Raw genomic sequence first — 18,062 nt, 5'->3', positions numbered from 1 at the left:
ATAAAACCTAATAAACTAAAACCAATAAGATGAAATCCAAAAATGAGGGAGAGAAGTATTGACTGACTCTGTATTGATTGGAATAACAGTCCAAGCTCCTAAGTAAACATTGTGATTGAAATTCACATTCAATCCAATTTCTAGGGTGTGTCTCATTCAGCTACTAGTTAGTTAGTACACTGGCTAGTGGAGTCTGCAATCTCTAGGGCTGTTCAATGGGGAAAATGATTCGTTTGTTTTTGTTTCCTAAAAATTCTCAAACTGCACATTGAAATGTTCTGTTCTTAAGTGTCTCGTCATTGCGTATAAAGACAAAGCCCAACTTTTTTTTCTCTAGTTTTCTCTGCAATGAAGGGAAAAAAAGTTGCAAAATTGATATAGGACCTACTTTTTTTTTTTTATCTGTTTTGCTTAAGGCGAGACACTACAGGCAAAAACAGTGGGGGGTTTTATGCATCTGTCAATTTTGAGATTTTGGTCTTTTTGGCTTTTCATAAAGTGTTTTTCAGACTAGTGGAAAGAAAACATCCAAAATATACTTTTAACTGTAGCTTTTAGAGCACTTTATCTATTTGCATCTGTAGATTTCAATTACAGTATATATATATATACAGTATATAAGGCCAATTCCTTTAAAATGAGTTTTTCCTCCTACATTGAGCCAGAAATTTCCACTAGCACTTACATACACCAAACTTAACCGTTTTATTCTCATCTATATTCTGAGTGTTTTTTTCACAGAGAGGTTTGATCATATATAATATTCCTGATTTTATACAACATTTTATGCCTAAAAAAACAGTGAAAATGTATTTCTTTTTTGCTGTTGACAGTACTTTCAGATTTATGGAGTGATAAAAAGAGAAAATCCCCTCTGTAAAAACCTTTGACTAATACAGTATATATATATATATATATATATATATATATATAAATAAAGAAACACGAATTTTGAACCTGGCTTCAGCTAATGTTTAGATTTTTGTTCAAGAAATGTATGCAAATTAGTGCATATTTAATTAGATAACGCCTCATTTGCACTTGTAATTAAAAAAAATTTTTTGCAATTATTAATGTAATCAATCAACTGGTGAAGTAAGGTGATATATACTTTTTTTTTTTTTTACCATATTTACCTTGCCTTAATAAAATACAGAAAGAGTGTCATTCAGGGTTCTCTTCAGAGCTGCGCAGCTGGCATATTTTCAGTGTCAAAACAAGTCACTACGCTAATGGTGAGCTGATGAGATAAGAGGGACTTTCATGCTCAAGGTTTCAAGATAAAAAACAAGTGTGAGATGTTCTTAACAGATTTGTAATTCAGCGTACTATAGAAAAAAACAGAGCAGTGACCTTAAAGAGGTTAGAGATTGGCACATTGTTTACATCTGAATAATGAATGACTGTGTAGGAAATGCTTTCAGTTAAAACATGCGGTTAACAAAGAGACATTTAAAACACTATTTGAAAAACATGTAGGAACATTTTATATAAAAAAGGTTGTAACTGGCACTTGGACTTGCATCTGTTTCTGATAAAGCAACTCCCAACCACCAGAGGGAGCCCTTACCAGAAAACACTAGCACTCTATTGTTTGGTTTCACCATTTCAATTTCAGAATAAAGAATAAAGCCGTTGAGGGTGAGATAAGATAAAGTTAATAAATAAAATAAGAGATTCAGAAATACATCTCACATTGTGAGGTATAAAGTCACATTTACAAGATTTAAAGTAGCAATTATGATAAATAAAGCCACAACTGTGAGATTTAAAGTCACATTGTGAGAAATAAAGCTGTCTATCTTCATGAAGTCTTGTATTTGACCTTTATTTTTCATTTATGGTATATTACTGGATATGATATTGGATTTTTGACTATCTCGACCTTGCATGACCCAGTTTGAGGATTGACCTTTGGATTTGCTGACCTTACTTTCCATTACAGTCTAAAAGTACATTAAAAATGGCAATACTGTGAAAAATTCTATAAGCAGTACATTTAACAGTACAATTTAAAATAGCAGTTTTTGCTACAGTATTTGAATATATTGTAAAATGTAATATATTCCTGTGATGCAAAGCAAAATTTGTAGAGGCGTTGAGAACACCATACTCACTGTGGTCTGGAGGCTTCGGCCTGATCCGTCTGGAGCTTCTCTCCTCCCTCCACCTCCATGGTGCAGTACACAATTCGGTTAGGAGCAACGGATTTCAGCCCCTGCACCTCTATGATCACAATCTGACCAAAAGTCACGAGACCACACCATCAGACTGAGCGACAATTCAACTTAATTTAGATTTAGATTACTTTTTTGGCAACTAGTTGTTTAACTAAACCAATGATTGATCTATTATGAAAAAATTTAGTTTTGAAAATCCCTACTGGAACCATTCTAATGTTTTGTAGCTGTGTAATGTGATGCATGTAAGACTTGCAAAATAAAAACCGTCACAACCACTGTGGTGATGTGTAAAGTAATGATTGATGGCATCCTTATCAGTCTCTACCTCCAGACTAAATGACAGCACCACGTCAGATTTGGAGAGGGGTAAGTCGTTCTCGTCGCCGATGTCCAGGAAGCTGTTCATGGGTGTGAGTTTGGGCTTGATTTTGGGCTTGAAGTCTTTGGCCACAGGCTGGCTCTCCAGGTTAGCCATCAGCAGGTTAACGGATGACCTGAGCTCCTCCACGTACATCATCTCCATGTCTTTGGAAATAAACTTCGGGAACTTCCTCTCCTATTGGATGCAGAATAAAACAGAATGAACATTGTTACTGTCAGGTACTCAATATGCTAACTAACTGTTTATTTATTCATTCACTCACTCATATCACATTATGACTGATTGCTCCACAATAATCTGAAGAATAGCCTAACCCAGTGTTTCCCAACCCTGTTCCTGGAGGCACATCATATCCCTTATCTGACCCATATATTTCTGGTCCCAATTCACATACTATTCATCCTAAATAGCATTTGAAATTAGAATTAGTGCATCCCAAATCATAGTTGAAATTAGTATTTTAAAGATACCCGGATGGTCTACGTTTTTCCGGTTAGAATCCGAAGTGCGGATCCTTGCACACTCTGACGGCTAATATTGTCCACAACCCATTGCGAGTTAGACGAGGAATCGATTAGAACTACAAACATGGATAAAAAAAGTGTTAAAAACATACTTTGATTTGGGACGCAGTAATTCTAATTTCGAATACTATTTAGGACGTATAGTATGCAAATTGGGTGTGCCTCCAGGAGCATGGTTGGGAAACACTGGTTATACTATTCAATAGTATTTTTGAAATAAATAAATAAATAAATAAATAAATAAATAAATAAATAAATAAATAAATAAATAAATAAAAAATGTCTTCTTCTTTTTTATGTAATGTTTATCATTTATTCTATAATGGCTCTGAATGACACACTTACTGAGTCCACAATATGACTATCTTAGTCCAAAATACGTTAAAAAAAAAGTCAGACTAAAAGTGTTTTTTTATTTGTTGCAATTTAAAAAAAAAAAAATATTATTTATTTATTTTTATTATGTTATTTTTTATTTAATCCTGACTTACTTCACAATATGCTAAAAAATAGCATAACTATTAATATTTTTTGCTAAAATGTCAGGTTTTTTATTACATTTAATTTTATTCTTTTTTTTATTAATTTACTTACTTTCTCCACATTGCTCTGAATGATTCACTGAGTCCCCCAAAACAGCATAACTAATTATATATTTTTACATTTACACATTACATTTAATTGTATTCTTTTTTTCTTATTAATTTACTTACTTTCTCCATATTGCTCTGAATGATTCACTGACCGAGTCCCCCAAAATAGCATAACTAATAATTTTTTTATTTTTTTATTTTTTTTAATAACATTTTTTTTTATTCCCATTTATAAAAAAATAAAATAAAATAAAGATTCTCATTCATTCATTCCGTAATGACTATGAATGATTCACTGAGTCTGACTCAAAATGGCTAGTTTGAGACTTTTGCAAATGCTTCTGATGGACTCAAGAAGAACCGAATCGTAGTCATTTGTCTGCAAATCAAACAAATATAAATACAGCAATCTGTTGGTGTTTTCACTGTAAAGATAGAAGCAGATAAAGGTTTCTTACTCTGGCTATTTTCTCGGCGAGCTGCAGTCGCCCGTCCAGCTCTCTGCGGATCTGTGCCGCCTGCTCGTCCACATTGTCCAGCTGCCCGGGGAACAGAAGACAAAGCTTATCTATTCGACACGGTTTACTAAACCCATAACCCACAGGTAGATCTGGATAGATCAAAGCTGACCGTGGTGAAAAGACAGGAAAGATGAGCTTAATAACTACCATGATTAGTCATGTAATCTCTTTTGAGCCTCATGAAGCTGCGGCGCTACTTGGACAGGCCATACCGAGGAAATATGAGATCATAAAAACGTTTAATGTCTTTATCTGGTCACTGAGCGGCTCTGGCATGCCCTCAAATGAAACGTTTTTGGAGTGTGAAACACACACACACACAAAGTGGCACACAAATACACCCACACAGCACTGCTGGCATGCTGTCAAGGCAGGGTTTCCTCTCCATGAGTGGGAAATCTCTCTGTTTCACGCACACGCACACGCACACACACACACACACACACACACACCACCCCCACCGTAGCACTGTTTCCACTTGATAAGCTCTTCTCCCTGCGGCGGCAGTAGGGTTGACTCCGCTCCCATTTCACGCTGCACTATTACTGCACCATACTAGTTCGCTCAGAAAGTTTTTTTTAGTTTTTTATTAAGTGGCACTTGCAAGGGCTCATACTTGGTGATTTGAACAAAGTATTAGATAACTAGACCAGTGCAGTTTGCACTGCAGATCCAGTATGAATGATCACACTATAAAGCACCTGCAACACGCTAACAACCAAGAACACCCTAGTAACCACTTAGTAACCCCCAGAACACCATAGGAACCACCTAGTAGCCACCCACACTCTATAAACCACCCATAACACCCTATTAACCACAGAGTAACCCCCAAACACCCTAGTAACCACCCACAGTCTATAAACCACTCAGAAAGCCCTAGCAACCACCTAGTAACCCTCAGAACACCCTAGTAACCACCCACACTCTATAAACCACTCAGAAAGCCCTAGCGACCCCCTAGTAACTGTTCGATTTTTCAGATATAAGTGTTCACTGCGGGCGTATGACGTATGAACACACTAGCAACCACCTAAAGTCATGTGAAAAAGAGAGTACACCCTTTTGAATTCTATGGTTTTACATATCAGGACATAATAAGAAAATCTACTGGTCTTTAGCACGTCTTAAAATTGGGTAAATACAACCTCAGATGAACAACACATGACATATTACACTGTGCCATCACTTAACAAAAACTAGGACAAAATATAAAAGCCAAGTGTGAAAAACTAAGTACAACCCATGATTTATTAGCTTGTAGAACCACCTTTAGCAGCAATAACTTGAAATAATAATTTTCTGTCTCTCACATTATTGTGGAGGAATTTTAGCCAACTCTTCTTTATAACGTTTCTTCAGTTCATTGAGGTTTGCAGGCATTTGTTTATACACAGCTATCTTAAGGTCCCGCCACAACATTTTCAATCAGTTTGAGGTCTAGACTTTGACTGGGCCATTGCAACACCTAGATTAAATTCTTTTTCAGTCATTTGCTGGTGTTTGGGATGATTGTCCTGTTGCATGACCCAATTTCAGCCAAGCTTTAGCTGTCGGACAAATGGCCTCACTTCTGACTCTAGAATACTTTGGTATGCCTGCATATTATGCCTGAAATGACTGCAAGGTGCCCCATACCTGTGGCTGCAAAACATGCCCAAATCATCACCCCTCCACCACTATGCTTGACCGTTGGTATGAGGTGTTTGTGCTGATATTTTCGCCTAACTTGGCGCTGTGCATTATGGCCAAACATGGCCATTGTTCCAGAAGTCTTGTGGTTTGTTCAGATGCAACTTTGCAAACCTAAGCCGTGCTGCTGTGAACAGAACAGCTTTCTCCTGGCAACCCTTCCAAACATGCCATACTTGTTCAGTCTTTTTCTAATTGTTGACATTAACTTTAACATTTAACATGTTAACTGAGGCCTGTAGAGATTGAGGTAGTTCTTGGGTTTTGCACGGTCTGATCTTGGGGTGAATTTGCTGGGATGTCCACTCCTGGGAAGATTGGCAACTGTTTTGAATGTTTTCCACTTGTGAATAATCTTCCTCATGGTATAATGATGGACTTCAAATTGTTTGGAAATGGCCTTATAACCCTTCCTAGATCGAAGGGCTGCAATAATTGCCTTTCTAATATCAGACCTTTCTGATGTCTTTCCTCCTTGGCATTGTGGTAACACAAACCTGATAGCTTTAGACCAGCAAACTGCCAAAACTTTTATTTTTTATTATGTCCTGATACGTAAAGCCATTGAATTCAAAAGGGTGTACTTCCTTTTTCACATGACTGTATAAACCACCCACAACACTCTATAAACCAACCAGAAAACCTTAGCAACCATCCGTGGCAAAAACTAATACAATAGCAACCACCCTGAACACCTTGGCAGGCTGCTTATTAACCACCACAACACCCTAGAAACCACATATTAACTACCCAGAACACTTTAGAAGATGCATTACAACCAAAGTAACCACCTGCACTCTATAAATCACCCACAACACCCTAGCAATCACCTATAAACCACTCACAACACCCTAGCAATCACCTATAAACCACTCACAACACCCTAGCAACCACCCACAACCTATAAACCATCCAGAACACCATAGTAACCCCCCAGAACCCAATTGAAACCATTCACAACACCCAAGCAACCACTAAGTAACCACCCAGATCACAATATAAAGTGCCCACAACAACCTAGCAACCATCCAAAAAATCAACCAAGGATTTTCAACGGTCAAATGGCATTTACATTTTCTTCAGATAATCCCATAGATGGAAAATTTACACTGTGTACACAATATGTTTCAACTGTTTAGATTAGATTTCAGATGTTACATCAAAAACACTGATCTAAACAGCAGAAGAACATGCAAAGATCTGGTTTTATCAGGATATTGTTTGAGTGAAGCAGTGTGACACTCTCTGTAATGAGGCCGGGTGATGTCTGCCATGCTTTGCTGAGCCGATCTACTGCTCCCATCGCATCAACGTTCATTATCGACTCATTCTATTAACATATGCAAATCAACAAACGCCTCAAAATCTCACATAAGGAGCGTGTGGGAGAAAGCAGACCAGATGAAGGCCTCCTGTCAGCCCGGCACTGGTCTGGTCACATGTGGGAGGCCTTAATGATGTAGTTAGCCACATCTACGCAGATGGTAAGAGGCCGACGCGTGTTAAAGAAAGTGCACCCGTGAAACGTACAGGAAGTAATGAGAGCATCACAGGGATGAAAACCACAGTTAAAATCCACTAATAATATACCTAATGACCCCACCAACAACAGGAGGTCAAGGTCAGGGTGGGATCAAGTAATCATGTGATAATGGCTACAGTTTTCTGGGAATTGTGAACAATATTTTCACTTTGATGGCTACAGCGGAAATAATACAGTAAATGCACACATGCCCATGGGTTTGGTTTTACCGCAGAGGTCTTCATATCTGTCAGGTTTGAAGAATATTATTTATTTAGTGAGCAATATATGCAGAAGCGCATAATTAAAAGAACATTCTAAGGGAATTAGTGGATACTGGCCACTAATTAAGAATTAACGGTGCCATCTATTTCAGACAGGTAATTAAGGCCTGTGTAAAATCACATAACCAACAACATTCATAGCTTATTTATAACCAATTAGTGACTAATAACTCTGGTGTTTGCTCTCAGCACACTATTTAGACTGTGTGCTACTGTATATGTCTGAATGCACACTGGAAAAATGTGACATTTAATTAAGATAAGGCTGGACTTGAGGATCAGGGACAATCAGATTCTGCTTCAGCTTCACTTGGTGAGATACAAAAGGTTCTGATGAAATTACCCATCTGTTACTTCCACAGAATACCACAAGATTAATTTAATATCCTAATAATCTCGAAGATCTGCTAATGTAATTAATATTCTTAATGACTTGCTCTTAATTGATGTGCAGGAATATCAAATTGAGCTACTATGAAATCAGAAATAATAATACAAATTTGCAAAATTTGAAGAAAAAAATTTAATTAAAATGTTAATTCAATTAAACTAAAACAAATTGTAAAATTATGCATTAAATAATTAAAATATAAAAGTATAATATAATTTAATTATTATTATTGTTAATATTATTAACAACAACAAACATTATTTGAAATTTCATTTTTGCAAATTTGTGTTTCATTTACATCATTTTAATCAATTTAATTTTTAGATGTAATATGATCCATTAATTCATTAAAAACAGATGCTAGGATGGATGGATGGAATTATAATATTTATAATTATTGTAGTAATAGTAGCACTAGTAGTAGTCAGAACAAACAATAATTGTACTTTAATAATTTGTCATTTTTGTAATTACATTTTTAATTCAAATCATTTAAATTAATTTAAAACAGATGCTAAGATAATATTAGTCATTTTATTTATAATTGTCATGTCCGAGTGCTGACAATTTATGTTTTTCTTGCCTCAATACAGTAAGCTTTGGAAATCTATTATGATTGGCAGCTTGAAAGTTAGAAATGTCCCCAGTCGAGCAGATAATTCTGTCATGAATTGCTGGTTTTGACAGCCAGAATGACCACATCAGCCATTTTCCAGCACAATGACGCAAACAGTGGCTAAAGAAAGAATAATAAAACTGCCAAAACACGGACAGCGGCACGGACATCCCACTGATATATACCAGCGGCACAGCACAGCAGGTTTGTGTTCATAATGCATTAAAATGGCTTCGTTTGAGGAGAACGCATCGCCTCCCCAGAGCCACACACATATGCACACCAGATTCTTTTCTGTTGCCGTGTTACCAACTGGTTCACTTTTCTTTAGCTGCTCTATTTTGGTTAGTTTGGCAACAATTTCTATGACAACAAGCCTTAGGGGTGCCCTAATGAAAGACGTCACCAGCCTGGAGAGAAACATGCCACTGTCACGCTCTAATCTTCCCCGAGATTTCTTTACCCCCCCCCCCCCCCCCTCATCTTAATTAGCAAACCAATTAAAAGGCAGCCGTCTCCAGTCACACAGATTCTCGCAGGAAACTGGAAACTGCTTTCTGGCCACTTTATTGAATATTCACAAACCATTTCTTAATGATTGTGCTGGATGAAAAGATCAAAGAACTGTGCTTTTTACTTGGTTGTTAATACTAGCTTTCATTTTCTGTTTTAATAGCATCTCTTATTTAAGCTTCAGTAGCTTAAAGGACTGATCAACAACTATCAAGTTCTGTGAAACAGTTTATTTCAATGAATCGATTCAAAACTCTTGACTTCAATATACCAGTAGTGATGATAGCCGTAATAATTAAAAAATGGAATACTGACATCATGTTAAAAGGTTAATTCACTCAATAAATGAAATTTGTCATTAATTACTCGCACTCATGTCGTTCCAAACCCGTAAAACCTTTGTTCATCTACATTTCTTTTTCTTTTTTTTCATTAAATGTAACTATACTATTGCCCAGCTCTTTTTTTTTTTACCAATTCTTTATTGTGCTTTTCTTACGTACAAAGTTACCAGCATTAACACTGACAAATTGTCACTGACTTAAAGGAACACTCCACCGTTTTTTGAAATAGGGCTTATTCACCTTCTTTCCCACATTTAGATAGGTGGGCAAATGCATTTTTGTCTCAGTGCATGCATTGTTTTAGTTTGACAGGGTCGGCGTGAGCTTAGCTTAGCATAATGAATTTCCATTCATTATGGAAAGTTTAATAATGACTTTAAACCAATAGTCCTTTGTTGCCAGCTAGCATGTCCTGAATAAAAGTGATATTAAAAATAAAAAAAACCCTACCTAATTACTTCTTGTGGCCTGCGTATTCACAACAAGTACAAATAGCGATGCAGATTAACACTAGGCGATTTCCTAGGCAGATATTGACTTATATATTAAGGACTATATTAGGGGGAAGCACAGGCGAAGCACTGCTACTTGGGCGTGATATCTCTGCGCCCAAGTAGCAGTACTTCGCCTGTGCTTCCCCCTAATATAGTCCCAAGTCAATATCTGCATAGGAAATCGTCTAGTGTTAATCTGCATCGCTATTTGTACTCGTTGTGAATACGCAGGCCACAAGAAGTAATTAGGTGTTTTTTTTTTTTTTTTATATCACTTTTACTCAGGACATGCTAGCTGGCAACAAAGGATTCCATTCATTATGCTAAGCTAAGCTAGCGCCAACCCTGTCAAACTAAAACAATGCATGCACTGAGACAAAAATGCATTTGCCCACCTATCTAAATGTAGGAAAGAAGGTGAATAAGCCCTATTTCAAAAAACGGTGGAGTGTTCCTTTAATTCAGTGTGGATGACATAACTGATAAAAAATATAAAACCGGTATACACAAGAGAAACAGATACACGAACATAGAGAATAATAAATAAATAAAATAACTATATACATAATGTCAGAGATAGATGATTTACAGGCAGAGAGTGTCTGTTGAAATAAAGATAATCAAGGTGTCTATTAAAATAAAAAATAAAAAAAATAAAAAAAGGAAACGGATAAAACAAACACAAAAAGAGAACCTGCTGTCCCATTCGCCTTGATCTACATCTTGGTAGACTCGGTTTAGACAAAGAATTAGGAGGAAACCAAGAACTAATGATAGTTTTCCTGGCAGCTGTTAACCCAGAGAAGAAAGTCCGTTTTTGTTTTAAAGTTAAGGTTACAGAGGAGGCATCATTAAGAAGGAAAAGACATGGCTCAGGATCAATTGTCAGTTCCAAAAGTTGTAATAGGACAGCAGAGACTTTAACCCAGAAGTTGAAGATCGGAGGACATTCCCAGAATAGACGGAAAAAGCTGCCAATTGTCCCAGTGCTACATTTGTCATACAGGGGAGGGAATGAGTTTCAGGCTACGTCTACATTAATCCGGATACATTTGAAAACGGCGTTTTCGTTTAGAAACGCTCTCCGTCCACACTAGCGTTTTCGGACGTTTCAGTGTGGATGAGAAACTTTTGAAAAACGCCTGAAAACGTACTCTGTTACTAACGTAACCTCGGTTCTCTCTAAAGAGGAAACGAGTACTGCGTAAATCTTACGCTAGGGGAAAATCTCTTTTCCGCGAGATACTGAAGCCAAAAATTATCCTTAATTTTGAAATAATGTAAAACGCGTTGCGGCAGCATGCAGACACAGGCGAGACGGCTTGTGCGCCTATTGGCTGCCCTGCGGCAACTGCAGCAGCCTATCGATAATGCCCACTCGTGACGTCAGCTCCAATGGGGGCGCTTCGCGCCCAATACGTCACGTCCCGCCAGAATGGGCGTGGTCTAGGGCTATAAACATAGCTTCGAGAGGCTAGCTCACTGGTTTTTCATCGCCGAAGCGAACCAGAGCGTGTGCAGGCACGGCAAGATACGCAGTACTCGTTTCCTCTCTAGAGAGAACCGAGGTTACGTTAGTAACCGAGTACGTTCTCTTACGAGAGGTACTCTCGTACTGCGTAAATTTTACGCTAGGGGAAACAGTGTAAAACGCCGTGCATGCTAAGATCCAGCACCAAAGTCCCAAGGGCAAGTGCCCGGGCTCATATAGTACATGATCATAAGGGACTCACAGAGAGCCCAGGAAAGAGTGCCTAGAATAGCATCATTCCTGTAATAATATAACATCTTATAAGGAGCAGTTATACTGATGATGTGTCGTACAGTCAGGGCGACCCCCGGCCTGGACTGACGAATATAGTGGGTCTTACACACTGCCCATAGAGCTGCGCGATCCAACAGCGAGCATTTTCTCAAGCAGTTTCAGTATTCTGGCCCGAACACATCAGGGCAGACAGTACCGATTTTAGACCGAAAGCAGCTTAGCCTGCAAGGCGGGAACCTCTAGGTTATAAAACCTTATAAATGTAGACGGGGAGGCCCAGCCTGCCGCCATACAGATATCTTGCAAGGCAATCCCACTAGACCAAGCCCACGACGAGGCCACGCCTCTCGTGGAGTGTGCTCTGACTCCAAATGGGCACTGTAAGCCCTTAGAGGTATAAGCCAGCGCTATAGCATCAACTATCCAACTGGATAGGCTCTGTTTCGACACGGCAAGTCCCTTAGAACGTCCGTAGAGTGAAAACAAAGAGCTGCTCTGTCTGTCTGAAAACAGACGTGCGAGACACATAAGCTCTTAATGCTCTGACTGGGCAAAGGAAGCTTGCGTCTCCTTCCTCGTCAGAGACCGGTAAGGCTGACAGGGAATGACCTGCGCCCTAAACGGTGTGTTGAGGGATTTTGTAACATAACCGTGCTTAGGTTTGAGTATAACTCTTGAGTCATTAGGCCCAAACTCCATACACGTCGCGCTTACTGAGAGCGCGTGTAAGTCCCCTGTGCGCTTCACTGAAGCGAGAGCCAGAAGAAACACTGTCTTGAAAGACAGGTGTTTAAGATCAATCGTCTGTAAAGGCTCGAATGGGTCACCTTTCATGGCTTCCAGCACTGTAGAAAGGTTCCATACAGGGACTGAGGGAGGTCTGGGAGGATTCAGTCTCTTAGCTCCTCTAAGGAAGACGATGACTAAATCGTTCCTTCCTACTGACTGACCCAGCGTTGTTTTTGAGAACGCTGCTATGGCCGCCACATACACTTTGAGCGTGGAAGGGGTCCTGCCCTTGTCCAACAGCTCTTGTAGGAAGGAGAGAACCTCCGTCACCCCACAGTCTAGGGGCGACACGCCACGAGCTGTGCACCAGCTGGAGAACACTGACCATTTCGAGGAATAGAGACGTCGCATAGACGGAGCTCTAGCCTGCGTGATCGTGTTTAACACTCCGCTTGGGGAGGTCAGCGGGTACCCGTTGATGGCCCAAACATGAAGGGACCACAGCTCTGGGCGCGGATGCCAAAACGAGCCCTTGGCCTGAGAGAGGAGGTCCCTCCTCACTGGCACTGGCCATGGGGCAGTGCTTGCTAGCTGCATCAGAACTGGGAACCAGGGTTGGTTTTTCCAGAACGGCGCTACGAGTAGCACTGAGCATCCTTCTCTGATCCGTTCTATCACCTGAGGCAGGAGAAAGACAGGAGGAAAGGCATAGAGCGGGCGGCGGGGCCATACGTGAGCCAGCGCGTCCCTGCTCTTGGAGAAAAATTCCAGACAGTGAGCGTTTTCTTGAGACGCGAACAGGTCTACTTCTGCTCTGCCGAATTTCTTCCACAGCAGCTGGACTGTCTGTGGGTGTAGAGGCCATTCGCCTGTCGGAACATTGTTTCTGGACAGTCTGTCCGGTCCTACGTTCAGGAGCCCTGGCACATGCGCTGCTCTCGGCGAGAGCAGGTTGCGCTGAGCCCACACCAGGAGGCGTTCTGTCAGCCTGTGCAGGTTTCGGGACCTGAGGCCGCCCTGGCGATTTATGTAGGACACCACTGACATGTTGTCCGAGCGGACCAGGACGTGGTGTCCTCGTATTTAGGGACAAAAACGCGTCAGTGCGTTGTCTACTGCCAACATTTCGAGGCAGTTTATGTGTAGAAGCTTCTCCCGTTCTGACCATTGGCCGAAGAACGGTCTGCCCTTGAGCAGTGCTCCCCATCCCAAGGTGGAGGCGTCCGTAGACACTACCTTCACACTCGAGGAAGTCCCCAGGCTAACACCTGATTGGTACAAGTCGTTTGCTTTCCAAGGTTTCAGAGCTGCGATGCATTTCTGATTGACCTTGAGACGAAGCAGACCAGAAGCCCACGCTCGGCGCGGTACTCGCGCTTTCAGCCAGAACTGTAGCGGGCGCATGCGAAGCAAGCCCAGCTGAAGTACTGATGATGCTGAGGCCATGAGACCTAGCATCCTCTGAAATTTCTTGAGCGGGACAGATGCGCCGCAGCGGAAAGAGCTCGCTGCGCGCTGAATGTCTAGTACGCGCTCTGGTGACAGTCGCGCTATCATAGACAGCGAGTCCAGTTCTGTGCCCAGAAAAGATATTATCCGTCTGGGAGACAGAGAACTCTTCGCCCAATTGACCCAGATTCTCGAGGTGATCGAGCAAAATGGTCCTGTGCTCTATGAGCACCGAGTGAGATTGAGCTAGAATCAGCCAATCGTCCAAGTAGTTCAATACTCGCATGCCCTGTAGTCTGAGGGGTGTGAGCGGCTAGAGACAAGCCGAACGGTAGGACTGAGCACTGATATGCCTGGCCCTCGAAGGCGAATCTCAAACGTCGCCTGTGACGTGACGCTATTTGTATTTGAAAATATGCGTCTTTCAGATCTATTGACACAAACCAATCTCCTCGGCGAATGTGCGTGAGGGTTTTTCTGGTCGTGAGCATTCTGAACTGTTGCTTCGCAAGCACTCTGTTCAGTTGCCTTAGATCTAGTATGGGTCTGAGACCCCCGTCTTTTTTCAGTACCAGGAAGTATCTGCTGTATAGCCCTCCTTCACTCTGAGCTTGAGATAAAGGCTCTATGGCCCCTTTGCTCAACAGTTTCAAAATTTCGGCTCGAAGTAGGTGGTGCTACTTCTGTTTTTACCGTAGCTTCGACGCGCGTCACATAGCGGCGAGGGCGGCGGCGAAACTGTAGCGAATAGCCTCTTTCTATAATGTCTAGCACCCACTTCAAAACCCCCGGGTAGCCTTGCCCATGCATCTGCACGAATGGCTAGGGGCTGAATGCGGAGCGCGCTCTGGTCGCTCAGCGACAGAGGGGCTTCGGTGTGCTGTAACATAAGCGTCGCGCTTCGAGGCAGGGGGCCTCAGATTGCCCGCGCTCGACTCCTTTGCGGTGGTCAACCGAGAGGGGAGGGCTGGGCGAGTCCCGTAGGACCTGTCATGTCTATGTGTGAATGTGGGCGCGGGATAGCGGGCACATTTACAACACTGAGAGCATTGTCCGCCTGAGCAGAGCGAATGCACGTTGGTTTTGTTTTTACAGAAACCTTGAGATATGCGGAACGTAGTGTTTGTGGGCACTGGGCAGTGGGCACATTTACCACGTTTAATGCGCAATCGACCTGGGTCGATTTCATGTGCGCGAGCCCTGTGTGACGGGCTGTGTTTGTGTGTAGGAATTTCGTCTACATTCGTAACACCATCGGCCGTGGCCGGGACACCAGAAAATACACTCTTATGGGATTTATCTGGGTAGCCGTAAAAGCGGCGTTTGTGTGCAGGCAAGCGGGCTGTTTCGCCGACTTGTTTACTGCAGAATACACTGGAACAGTCGCATTTACTGGAACTGAACGAGCGAGAAGTTGCCATAGAAACAGAGAGCGTCAACATGCTGGCGTTTGTTTGCAGGCGTGCGTGTATTACAGCAGGCTTGTTCACTGCAATATTGACATTTCCAGTCGTCTGAACTTCAGAGGCGGAAACCATAGAAACAGAGTTTGGGTGCAGGCGAACGGGTTGTACCACGCGCTCGTTGGCTGCAAAATACACATCTGCAGTCGCCTTTTCAGGGAACTGCCAGAGCGAGAATTGACGGCAAAAAGTGTGTTTTGCCGGTAGACCCGGGATTCGATCGCGGGTCTCTCGCGCGAAAATCTGACGATCTACCACTGGACCACAGAGGAAGACACATAGACATTCAGTAGCGCGAGTATTATCAAAGAGCGTCAACATGCTGGCGTTTGTTTGCAGGCGTGCGTGCAAAACAACAGGCTCGCTCACTGCAATATTGACATTTCCAGTCACCTGAACTTAAGAGGGGAATGAGAAATGTGTCAGGAGTGGAGGTCGGCCCGGCCGCAGCGGGGCTGAAAACACCCTTTTCTCCTTTCGCCAGTGACGCACGGGAACCATAGAAACGGTGTTTGGGTGCAGGCGAGCGGGTTGTACAGCGCGCTCGTTGGCTGCAAAATGCACATCTTTCTTCGGCGTTTGCTTGCAAGCGTGCGTGTTACAACAGGCTCGTTTGCTGCAATATTGATATTTCCAGTCGCCTAATCAGGGAACTGAGTTGTCTTTTCGCCGGTGAGTGACGCGTGAATGGGGCGCAAGGGCAGGGTAGCTTTCTTGTAACGTAAAGAAAAACTAACCCCGATCGTCCGCTTCCAGCCTCCCTTGTGAACGGCGCAGTTTGCGCGGCTCGAACAGAGGGAGAGAGAAAGCTAGCCCCGTGACCGTCCGCTCCTGACATCCCCTGTGAACGGCGCGGTTTGCGCGGCTCGAACAGAGGGAGAGCAGGTATCATCCCCCAAGCAGGCAAGGCAAGCGGGCGAACCGGCGAGCTTTGCGGGTTGGGGGGGGCGGAGGAGCAGTCTCGGAGAAGGATGCCAGGTGAGTCCTCAGAGTCACCATAGGCAGTAACTGGCTCGCAGTGAGGGCGGTCGCCGTCAGCGAGCGCGAGCGCGAGAGCTGCGTGATCCTCAGGAAAGGGGCGTCTTGAAAAAGACGCCCGGCTCTTTTAGTGCAATGAGAGTGTGTGTCGCGGCGGCGAGCACACACACATACACAAAACACAGTAGCAGAGAAAGGATATAACGCCGGATAGCGCAGCAGGAAGGCGACTGAAGGCGGCGCGGCCAGCGGCTTCAGAGTGTCGACTCGTCCCGCTGAAAGGCTTTTTCAGACGGCGCGGCTTCTCTCCGGATCCAGCGATGCGAGAGCTTCGCTGAAGAGATGAAAAATCAGTGAGCTAGCCTCTCGAAGCTATGTTTATAGCCCTAGACCACGCCCATTCTGGCGGGACGTGACGTATTGGGCGCGAAGCGCCCCCATTGGAGCTGACGTCACGAGTGGGCCTTATTGATAGGCTGCTGCAGTTGCCGCAGGGCAGCCAATAGGCGCACAAGCCGTCTCGCCTGTGTCTGCATGCTGCCGCAACGCGTTTTACATTATTTCAAAATTAAGGATAATTTTTGGCTTCAGTATCTCGCGGAAAAGAGATTTTCCCCTAGCGTAAGATTTACGCAGTACGAGAGTACCTCTCGTAAGAGAACGCTCAATTCACCTTTACTGCGCATGTGTAAAACCCCACAAAAGCTCACTGATATGATTCAGATGGAAAAATAAATAATGAAGTTATCGCACAATTCTTCTGACAGGATAATTTTATTTAGTAAAATATCTCACCATTCACTGATGCGTCCAGGTCGCACGCAGACACCATATGTTTGGTCTAAAACGCGACTGCTCTCATGTATCACCGCAGGACAGCAAATGTGAGTAGGCTAAATTCTGTCATCTTTGCAGGACTGTGATATGAAGAGTGTGCAATGTAGAATATTTTTTAGCAACAGTGTGAAAGTGAATAGCACATAACAGGCACAATACTGGTATAAACATGAATATCTATTGGTACAATATGCGTCACATGACTAAATTTACGTCATCGTTTTTAAATCCCTCCGGTTTCACAGTCCACACTACGACGCAAAAACGGCGTTTTCAAATGTATACGCTTTGGAGTGCGTTTTCAAAAAGCTTCGTTTTCATTAATAAAAACGCCGTCTCAGTGTGGACGGAAGGCCAAAACGGAGAGAAAAAGATGCGTTTTCAAACGAAAACGTATTAGTGTGGACATGGCCTCAGAGGTGTATAATATATTCTGTGGATTACATTGTAGTTCATCAGCTGGTGGGCAGGGTTTTTAGATGAGACTGAAACATTTTGCCATATTGTTTCCCAATTAAAACTGTGATCCTGCGCTCCAAGCTCTCTGTCCCAAATTTGGGTAATACCAAGAGTTCCACATTTCTCCATGACAAGACTACCATAGATAAGAGAGATCTTGGCTGTTTTCCCCTTCATGGATTAAAAGCAATGAGCCATATATGTCCCAAGGAACTCCATAAGCCTTAAGTGAAGATCTCAGCTGTAAATACAACCAAGAGAATCCAGGCAGATTATAACAAGACTGCAGATCCCGGTATGTCTCCTCATAAATATTCTCTAAC

At 42.3% G+C, this 18,062-nt stretch overlaps 1 protein-coding gene across 7 annotated transcripts in view; it reads right to left on the bottom strand.

Annotated features, from left to right (window-relative positions):
- Positions 1-18,062, bottom strand: part of cadps2 (Ca++-dependent secretion activator 2) — a 156,149-nt gene that overhangs the window by 61,942 nt on the left and 76,145 nt on the right. For all 7 annotated transcript variants that reach the window (XM_082159265.1, XM_082159262.1, XM_082159261.1 and 4 more), the window contains 3 exons: positions 4,141-4,221; positions 2,509-2,739; positions 2,118-2,239 (listed from right to left, as the gene is read on the bottom strand). In XM_082159265.1, the coding sequence (XP_082015391.1) occupies positions 2,118-2,239; positions 2,509-2,739; positions 4,141-4,221 (434 nt within the window). The remainder of the gene's footprint in view (positions 1-2,117; positions 2,240-2,508; positions 2,740-4,140; positions 4,222-18,062) is intronic.

Source organism: Leuciscus leuciscus (genome assembly GCF_965113295.1).
Source record: "Leuciscus leuciscus genome assembly, chromosome: 25".
Taxonomy (NCBI): Eukaryota; Metazoa; Chordata; class Actinopteri; order Cypriniformes; family Leuciscidae; genus Leuciscus; species Leuciscus leuciscus.
This window is presented reverse-complemented; position numbering and strand designations above follow the sequence as displayed.